Source organism: Peromyscus maniculatus, chromosome 5, assembly GCF_049852395.1.
Source record: "Peromyscus maniculatus bairdii isolate BWxNUB_F1_BW_parent chromosome 5, HU_Pman_BW_mat_3.1, whole genome shotgun sequence".
Lineage (NCBI taxonomy): Eukaryota > Metazoa > Chordata > Mammalia > Rodentia > Cricetidae > Peromyscus > Peromyscus maniculatus.
The window spans coordinates 109,063,892-109,074,375 of record NC_134856.1 but is presented as its reverse complement, the minus strand read 5'-3'; the positions used below and the strand labels follow the sequence as shown (position 1 = coordinate 109,074,375).

At 35.6% G+C, this 10,484-nt stretch overlaps 1 protein-coding gene across 1 annotated transcript; it reads left to right on the top strand.

Moving 5' to 3' along the window:
• Positions 1 to 1,509: 1,509 nt before the first annotated feature.
• LOC102910294 (prolactin-2B1-like) lies at positions 1,510 to 9,390 on the top strand. The gene is made up of 5 exons (XM_076573098.1): positions 1,510 to 1,626; positions 4,143 to 4,321; positions 6,371 to 6,478; positions 7,480 to 7,659; positions 9,090 to 9,390. The coding sequence occupies exons 1-5, from the start codon at positions 1,596 to 1,598 to the stop codon at positions 9,273 to 9,275; spliced, it is 684 nt and encodes a 227-aa protein (XP_076429213.1). The 5' UTR covers positions 1,510 to 1,595; the 3' UTR covers positions 9,276 to 9,390.
• The last annotated feature ends 1,094 nt before the right edge of the window (positions 9,391 to 10,484 follow it).

The following is a 10,484-nucleotide window of genomic DNA, read 5'->3' as shown; positions in this document are numbered from 1 at the left end:
ATACGTTAGTACCTTCCCTTATTTTATTGTAACCCAAATCATTCCTTACACATAAAAGAGAAATGATGAGTCCTGTTCATATTTGTTAGAGCCATTCAATTTTTTTTTTTTTACAGATTCCTTAGATCAGTGGTTCTCAACCTTCCTAATGCTGTACCCCTTCAATACAGTTCCTCATGTTGTGGTGACCCCCAGCCATGAAACTATTTTTGTTGCTACTTCATAACTGTAACTTTGCTACTGTTATGAATCACATATCTGACAGGCAGGATATGGAACCCCTGAGAAAGGGTCATTAAACCCCCAAAGGTATCATAATATACAGGTTGAGAACCATTGCCTTACATGCTTAATTCCAATGCCAACATAAGCAGTGGACCTTCAAATGCTCTTCTGACCATTTATAGGGAACTCATTCACAATGGTAATACCTAATGTCATTTGTATCTGGAAAACAATCTAAGAGAATAGTATTCATACCAGCTGAGAATGTGCAAGAAGGAAAAATTAATGGTAGAAATAGATATCACTGATGCCCATTAGGATGTTGAAAAATCTCGAGACCAGACTGGATAACTTCCATTGAGTTATTGAATGGGGTAGACTCCTTGGACTCAAAACCATAGTGGCATTGTCAATGACTTTGGTGCATGCCAGAACTAAATGGTAAGAACTTATTGCTGATATGAAATATCCATGCTGCATGTTATGAAGAAATTAGGCTGAAAATGAGTGTGCATTTCCATAGGACTAAGCAACCTTCATCATGCCACATGAACCATACTACTTACTAGAAAAAGTGTCAATGTGAGATATGCACAATAAAATGATAATGGAACACTCAGCCAAGTAAGATGTAACCACTGGGTCAATAGTGGTAGAACTGCTATAATGTCATCAAAACACTTTCTCATTGGATTTAAGACCATCTTAGCATCATAGAACCCATGTTTTGTATTATCTAGCTTAAAAATTTGTGTCTAAGGAGGTAGTAGTACAACAAGATGACCTCTGCAGTTGTTTGGTTCAATAGATATGATGTTTCTACCAGTTGCCTTCTAAACTGTATTTACCTGTTACACCCTTTATCTGTCTGCCAAGTAAAACTCTGTACAGTATACCATGAATATGAATAAAGACTTGCAAAGCATAAACTGTTCAGAATAAATACTATTACTATGTCTGGGTAGTTTAGGGAATATTGCAGATGAAGTAATGGGAATATACAAGAACCTGAAGAAAAAATGTAAGTATGGGTGATAGCTATTTCCATTTGAGTATAAAAAACGCATCATTATTTATGAACCAGAGATGGCTGTGTCTATGTGCAACATATCTTGGACACTAGTAATAACCTGGAAATAGATAAACACTGGAAATGCACTTATGTCTGTGGTCACGAATACTGGGTTGCTCTCCCTGACCCTAACAGAGAAAGGTCATGGGATCCTGATTTGGATTTCAGGTGTTACTTCCTTCTGCCCTCTAGCAAGATCTGCTCTGCTATATAGGAGGTGGAAAACTAACAGAAGGAAGGACTACAGTGTTGCAGATTTCCTGAGCTGGCAGACAAGCTGTGGTGTGACTTCTCAGAGATGTCATTCTCTTTGACTGAAACATTTTCCTGTAAGTAACTCCTCATTTGAGTTCCTCTATAGATGCTTAAACATTATGTTATTGGGCAGTTTATTTATTGCTATAATTGATGCCCTATCTGGGATAATTTGTTATTTGTTCATACCAAACCAGGAAAAGCAAAGCAAAATAGACTTTAGATACACTTTATGGTCATTGCTTTAGAAAGAAAATACATTCTGGGATTAGTGGGTTTCAGAGGGGAGTCATCTTAGCATAGAGACATGTAGCTATGTCTAGAGACATGTTTTCTTTTTTTCATTTTTCTCTATTAAGAAATTTTCTACTAACTCCATATACCACCTACAGATACCCCTCCTCCCTCCTACTACCCCCTGGCCCTCTCTCCCAAGCCACCCCACATTCCCCACATTTCCCACATCCCCCAAATCAAGGTCTCCAATAGGGAGTCAGCAGAGCCTGGCACACTGAGCCTAGGCAGGTCCAAGCTCCTTCCCACTGCACCAAGGCTGCGCAAGGCGACACACCACAGGCACTGGATTCCCAGAAGCCTAAGCATGCACCAGGGACAGATCCCGATCCCCCTGCCTGGGTGCCCCCTAAACAGTTCGAGCCAAACAACCGAGACACTTTTTCTTGTCTTAACATGATGTACAAAGTGTGTGTGGGGGCATTACCTGTGTCTAAGAATTAGAAACCAGGGGTTTGTTAGAATACTACATAAAAAAGATATATCCAAAACAGGAAATGATTCATCTCAGAAAGTGAAAATTGCAGATTAGGAGACATTAAGATGAAATGAGAACAGTAGATTCTATGAGTCGAATTAATAATATCTTAGGAAAGAAAAAAGTGACATATTCTGACTCCAGAGTCTTGACTGTGAGTTCTTTGCCTTGAATGAGTGTAACCAAATTGTTACTTCGGGAGAGGAATGTAGACAAGCATAGCACATGTGGGTACTAAAGAACCTTGACAATTAGGTTCAAGTAAAATAATGATGTAAAACCTCACACTAATACTAACTTGCTTCTATTTTTTTTAATAATATGTCAAGAAAAATGAATTGGTAACAACTATGAACTTGATTTTTTGAAGTAGAAAAACAAAATATGAGTCTTCTCCCTTTCTTCTTAAATAGTGAAAATTCTTCAGTTGATGAATGGGTGGAATACATATTTTAATATATATATATATATATGCATATCACTCGTAAAATAAATTTAGGAAAGCATGCATATTTTGAAAATATATAATAATATGAATTATTTGACAATATCTTTACTTTGTATATAAAATTGTTATTTTTATTTTATACAACTTTTTGATATATTTAGACATTTTATAAGTATTTGGGTGTAGATGTTTTCTGTGAATTCCCCCTACCAATTTTCTAAGGTTGTGTTGGACATTACCACTAACATTAACAAAGTTTCTATTGAAATATAGGAAATATATAGTCATAAGAGTCATATTTTATAACATAATTTGTCTCAGACTTGTATCCATCAAAATAGATAGCCTTTTAACTTGATAAGTGCATGGTGTATCACCCTGTTGTAAGCTATTGATGTGTTACAGTTCTGTGGTTCTTCATGTAAAAGATCCATGTAAAGGAAACTGACAAAACCAACACTGATAATTGCAAAAACATTTAAAGGCATCTTTTCTACAGAGCAGAGAAAATAGATAAAATCAAATTTCTAGAGCAAGTAGCATGTCATCAAGGACAATGTGTAGGTCTTTATGTGTAATGACAACAACCCTTGGCAACACAAAGCCTTAGAGAAGATGCAAAGTCCTCAGTGTGTGTGTGTGTTGCCTTCTAAAATTTCTAATAATGGGACTACTAAAACAATCACACTAGCTACAAATACAGTTTATTTATTATTTATGTTTTCATTATAACTATGTTGCCAAGCTTTTTTACAGGCTTACTGTAAACATCAAACTGAGAGGAAAATGTCTGAAACATTTTGAAAAGAAATAAATACATGACATTTTCCAGTTGAGTTTGCGATTTCAGGCAGTGGCATCATGTTTATGACAACATTCTCTTCATCCTCAATGTTAATAAAAAGGGAAAATAATGTATTTTTCACAAATAAAGACGATAAAGCAAACCTATGCATGTTGCCTTTGTCAGATTAGGGTCAAATATGCTAGTATTAGACAACTATGAGAAACAAATTTTTAATTGTCTTATTACTCAAAATGAAGAGAAATCTGCAAGACCTTAGATGATCAGAAAAATATGATTAGATCATCCTGATTTGATTTATGTCAAGCTCCAAATATTAGGAAAAAACAGAAACATGTCTGTAAATAACACTAAAAATTCATTATCTTAGTCACATTTCAAAATAGAAATCTGTGCAAATGTATTTACTTAACTAAATTTGTACAGTGGCAGACGTTTATTACTCAGCACATCTAAAACTACCAAACTGTGTAAAAGATGCCACTGAGGTAAGGCTTCCATTGACAGGGTGATTGCTGACAACCTCAGAGAAAGAGATCTCAGAGTGGCTTCTCTTCTCCTTTAGCAAGGACACTACTCCTGTTCCTAGTGTCCAACCTGCTCTTGTGGGAGAATGCAGCCTCTGCACCTACCTGTATCAAGAGGGATCTGGATACCCAGAAGTCCTTAGAGAGACTAGTTAAATTGGCTGCCTTTGTGTCTAATATTATCCATATGCAAGCTGGAGAAATATTCACTGAATTTGTAAGTACCTCTCTGACTTATGGTTTCTTTCAAAAATGGGCCTAGTTGGGATGTAGAATAGACTAAAGTTGGAAGCATAATGACCCAAATTTCAAACAATATACCATCACAGGGAGAAGCAATCAGCAGTTACTAAACTCTTTAACAGGAGAAAAGGACATTCTCAAGAAATGTCAGATATTTCCCTACATGAAATATTTTTCTCTATTTTTGAACTTTAATTTACACCTGTGACATAAAGTCATGAAATGTATGGCTAAGAAAAAGGTGTAATTTTTTTATTCCTTTATTTAGTGCAGTAGTTCTCAACCTTCCTAATGCTTCAACCCTTTAATATAGTTCTGCATGTGGTGCTGACCCCAAACCATAAAATTATTGCATTACTCCTTCACAACTGTAATTTTGCTACTATTATGAATTGCATTTTTTTTTTTTGAGACAGCGTTTCTCTGTGTAGCTTTGCGCCTTTCCTGGAACTCACTTGGTAGCCCAGGCTGGCCTCGAACTCACAGAGATCCGCCTGCCTCTGCCTCCCGAGTGCTGGGATTAAAGGCGTGCGCCACCACCGCCCGGCTATGAATTGCAATTTTAATATCTGATATACAAGATATCTGATATGGGACCCATGAAGGGGTTGAGACTCATAGATTGAGAACCCCTGATTTAGCAGTTTGGCTTCCCACTGGTGTTCATTACTTTGGGTAATATAGATAACCAATAAAGGAGGATTGCTTTCCATGGGGCTGCAAACAGTAGACTACACAGACATAAGTTATCACTAGGAGAAGTTTTCAATTTTTTTCTTTATAAATATGCAAATGCATTAAATCATTTTATTTATTTATTTATTTATTTATTTTATTTTATTTTATTTTATTTTATTTTATTTTTGGTTTTTCGAGACAGGGTTTCTCTGCGTAGCTTTGTGCCTTTCCTGAAGCTCACTTGGTAGCCCAGGCTGGCCTCGAACTCACAGAGATCCGCCTGGCTCAGCCTCCCGAGTGCTGGGATTAAAGGCGTGCGTCACCACCGCCCAGCTCATTTTTTTTTTTTTTATTTTTGAGACAGGGTTTCTCAGTGTAGTTTTAGTGTCTGTCCTGGATCTCAGGCTAGCCTCGAACTCACAGGCCTGGCTCTGCCTCCTGAGTGCTGAGATTAAAGGCATGCGCCACCACCACCTGGTACGTTAAATTATTTTTAAACAATTCGAATTCATGTGTAGTTCTGGTGTAGAGATAGGGCAATGTCCTTCCTTCATATTATTGCTGTTAAATATATATGTATATATGTATGTATGTATGTATGTGTATGCATATATATGTTCATATTTTCCTTTGCATATTTGACTGACTACCTAGTGTTAGACAACCTATGTGGTCATTTATCCCAGGAATCAATTGATTTGCCCTCTCTCAGCAGCCATGAAACCCCTGTAGCTCTTCATCTAAGAATAGAACTATGTGGAATTTCTCCTGTTTACATTAACAAGTCAATCAGTATTATTACTATGGTGGTCTTGTTTAGTCAGTCATATTGTTGAAAATTCATGGGTTCACTTTACCTGTCATGTCTAAGGGAAGCTATCTATCAGCACATTTCCTGAAACTCTGACTTTTACAAGCTTTCTACCCCACTCCCCCTTTGAGAGTTTCTCTGAGTTTAGGTTTAAGAATTGCATTAAAGATATATTAGTTGGGGTTGGGAACCTCAAAGTTACTCATTCTCTGAATTTGACCAGTTGTATATCACTGTAATTGTCTCCATCTATTTCAAGAAAAACCTTCTTTGGTGAGGGGTGAGATTAATCTTATCTGTGGGTAGAAGGATATTTATTTAGAATACAGTTACAGAATATGTTTTTTAGGAACCAGCAGTAGTAGGTTCTATGACATCTCCATCCACAAATAGTTGGCTAGGTTTACATTACTAGGTATCAATTATCTTCTGTTGAGTTTAAATTAAATATCTATCAAATGCAACAGAATTTGGTCAATGACTCATTCATATAATTTTTAATCTCTAACTTATTTAATATTTCATAATTTCCAGGATAAACAGTATGCCCACGGCAAGAGGTATAATGATAGGGTCCCTGACATCTGCCCCACTGATTTTTTTGAAACTCCAGTAAACAAGGAGCAAGTTCTAAAAAGCAATGTAAGTGTTTAACTATTTTTTATTTCTTTACCAGAACAACTGAAGGAATATAGCATTTCTACACATAGTGGAGTCAATCAAAGGTACTGCAATGGTTATCATATGAGCAATAAAGAAATCATACTGCATGGTTAATAAATTATAAGTGAAATATGCTAAGTGGTATTTTAGATGATCCATAATTTTACATGGAGAAGATCCTCTTACCACTGTGAATCCTTGGGCTTGTACTTATTAGTCTGTAGGAAAGTTTCAATTGATATTAACATTCATGGTTGAATATTCGTTAATGTAATGAAGGCAAAATACAATTCAACAGTTGTATTTCTCACAGTTACTGATGAACCCCAAATTGGCGGCACAGCAGATACTGATCTGTTCATTTCTCAATGTTAAGTAGTTCCTGGTTCTGCTCCTTTTTCTTTTGCTAAGTGTTAATTCCTAACTGGTTGTTCTACTTTTCTTTTGTAACTGAAAACCACCTGAGAAAAGAGTCCAATGAACACTGTACTTTATTCCTCAGGTTAAAATCATCCTTTTTGTATGATGACAAGTCAATATATTACATCAGCTCCAATTTACAATTGTCATCATCTCTTATATATGATTTCTTGCCATAACTGATCTCAGGGTGGAGTTGAACATTACTATATATCCCTACACATCCACACAGTACAATCCATCCTACATGTTTTACTTAATGTACATCTACAATTCTCATTTAAACAATTATGATATAAATGAAGAAAAATAAAGGAAACATTAACAGTGGGAGTTTGAGCAACAAAACTCATTTATTGAGAGGGATTATTTTGCTAGAAACTTCATAGAGCACTCTGATGACAGTTCTGAGTGTAATCTTCAACAAAATTTCATAACAAATGTCAATGGCTACATATTTTACATATACAAATACATCATCTATAAAATAATATAAGCAGCTACAGAAATTTATTACATTTCATTTATTCTAACACTATTGTTAAATTATGGTTACTTAGCCAGAAGTACTACTGCAATTGGTATACAAACTACTGTATTCCTGGGCCGACCCTCTGCATCATCTTGTGAATGAAATATCTATCATGCAAGGCGATCCATATTCTGTTCTCTATAAAACCAGACAGATGAAGGTAAAAATTGAAGACCTCACGGAGGGAATTAAAATAATACTCAGCAAGGTAAGCAGTCTGTTGGCAGTTCTTTGTTTTCTTCATAATTACATAAGGTGTTCTTTGTAATGACTAATATATTTTTAAATGTTTTACTTTGCAAAAAATAATTAAAAAGCAATGTAGTTCATGTAGACTTACAGAAAACCACAACTAGTCAAAATGAAGAATTGTGAAGTCCAATTCCAATGTATACATCTGCAAAATATTCACACATCTAAGGCTCAGGGAACATTGCAGAAGGTGAGGAGGAAAGATTTAAGAATCATAGGAATAGGGAGTTTGTGTAAGAATGTGTCTCCTAGGAATGTCAGAAGCTTCATTCATAGAGGTTCACCAACATGACTTCCTAAACATGAGACGAACAAGGGCAACCCCAATGAACATACCAAAGTGGTCAGGGCTACAGGGGAAGGTCTGTGAGGCCTCACTCCTACACAAAGAACTGCAGGCAAGTAAGGAATGTTGAGAGTAGGAGAAATAGGCTCTGCCAAGGAAAAGTCCATCAGTTAGTTTTCCAATACCAAACAGTCAGCCCTGAAAACATAATATGAGTAACATTACACAGACTGATCAGGTTATATGTAGGAATACATACGTAAGTACATATAGGTATATGTGTGTAACAATAATTAAGGAAGATTCCATGAATTTAAAAAATAACATGAATAGTATATGAGAGGATTTGGAAGGAGGAAAGGAAGGGAGAAATGGTGTAATTATATTATTTCAAAAATAAAAAAAGCAAAACCTTGAAAACAGAAAATGTAGGCATTCATATCTGTTATAGCCTTATAGTTAAGAGGGATACCAGCAACACCACACCTCTCAAGTATGGTTTTCTCAGAGTCTCTTACCCAGGGGTATCAGAAGAAACCAGATTTTTCTCACTTTGTAGTATCTTTCCTGGGTAAAAAGACAGATACCTAACTACCTTAGCATATCTAGCATAGTCATCCTTTGAATACTGCCTCTTGGACCGTCCAGAGCAGTTATTATTTGTTCTGGGCTCTATTGGACACACATTATTTGGAGAACTAATTAGGTTGAAAATCAGAAGGGAAATTGGTTTAATGTCAAGTACCATGAAGTAGAAAAAAAACAAGACTGAGTCTACGCTGATGGCACACAGTTTGTTCAATAATAAAACTTAAGTTAGTTCTTCCATTGTCCCTTTGTAACCTGTGTCAAAAATTAAGTAGCCACTTGCTGGCTGTCCATCTATCAACTCCTGGAAGAAACATTGCATTAGTAATTTCACATGTGCCAGAAAATGTATTCATTAGGGATTCAGTGAAATTTCCATGAAAATCTGTGTCTATTTTATAATTTTGATGGTGTGAGTACTTTCACAAATCTATATTTAGAATGAATAAGCATCTAAAATACTAAAAATTAATTAATACTTGTATGACTATCCCTTTGATGATTATGTTCAGATTGGAGAAAAAGCTAATGAGAGCTACCCTGCCTGGTCTGGGCGGACAGCCTTGCAGTCAAGCAATGAAGATGTTCGCTGTTTTACCTTTTACAACCTGTTCCGCTGCATGCTCAAAGATTCCCACAGAATAAAGACTTTTCTTGAGGTCCTCAAGTACCGAATCATCCATGAAAACAACTGCTAACAGCAAATTTATACCATCTATTTCTGAGATGCCCCTTGATAAGACAATAATGCAAAACTCCCTTGGAACTTTCCCCTCTCTACTTTAAAAATAAAAACTACTTGGAAGTTCTAAAGTCTTTTTTCTTTTGGTGATTTTATACAAAATCAAAATATTTCAGAAACAACACAAGTTAAGCACCTAACTAATACATTATACATCTTACTTCAGACTCTGAGAATATTGTTATATATGTAAAATTATTAGAATCAAAAAATAATGTGACTGTTACACAGTCCCTAAAATCAATCAAAAAGCATAAATATGGCTATTTCATTTTGAACGCCAAGTCATCTTTATCGGACTTTTAGAAGTATACTAACAGAATACAGGTAGGATGTATTTGCATTGTCTGTAAGTACTGTGAAATTTTTCAGTAATCAGAAGTGTGTTAGAACACAAGCAAGAAATGGCTCTCAATTTCTCTCCAACTGTCTTCAACCATTTTCCTCTGAATTTTTGTCTCCTAAGCATTATCTTACACAAATTCCAGATGTTTGATTCATACTGGGTAGAACAGTTTTTTTTCTAGGCTTATATCAACTTTAGTTCACACTGACATTTTTTAGTACTTCTCCATCACCCTCAAGTGGTTGAAGGCAGAGGTGAAAAGATCCTATACAATGTTTCTTCCCCTTCCTGAACTGGATTTTGCATTCCTTTGAATTTTTTGACTTAGAAATTAGAAGACAGAAAAAATATGCCATTAGTGACTTATGACACAATAGCAAAGACTTATTTCTAATTATGGCTCAGAATATATTGTTTAGAAGTAGGAAATGCATCTCTTGGGGTGCACTACTTGTTTCCTAAAACACACACTTAAACAACTCAGTATAATCAGTGTCTTTATCTGTAGAAGAGCTGTGCCAAATGCGATGGTCCTTCCTGTCTCTGCTCTTTCTTCCTTCACTATGTGAGAAAACTGCCTTCATTTGTACTTCATGGTTTAGGGTATTTTTGTTCACTTTTGCAGCCAATTTATTCATTTGGTTGACCATGAGATATGATTTTGATGGTATGATAGATTACCTTTAGATAAAAGAGAAACACCAAATATGTTTCAATTAATCTACAATCTATAATGCATGCATATCCCAGATAATCAACAAAAGAAGCTACAATTTTTGTGACTATGTAACACTATAAGATATCAATGAGTAATGTATG

Coding starts and splice junctions, on each gene's coding strand:
- LOC102910294 (XM_076573098.1), top strand. CDS start 1,596: ATGTCATTCTCTTTGACTGAAACATTTTCCT. Junction 1,627..4,142: donor TTTGACTGAAACATTTTCCT/GTAAGTAACTCC, acceptor CTTCTCCTTTAG/CAAGGACACTACTCCTGTTC. Junction 6,479..7,479: donor AGCAAGTTCTAAAAAGCAAT/GTAAGTGTTTAA, acceptor ATGGTTACTTAG/CCAGAAGTACTACTGCAATT.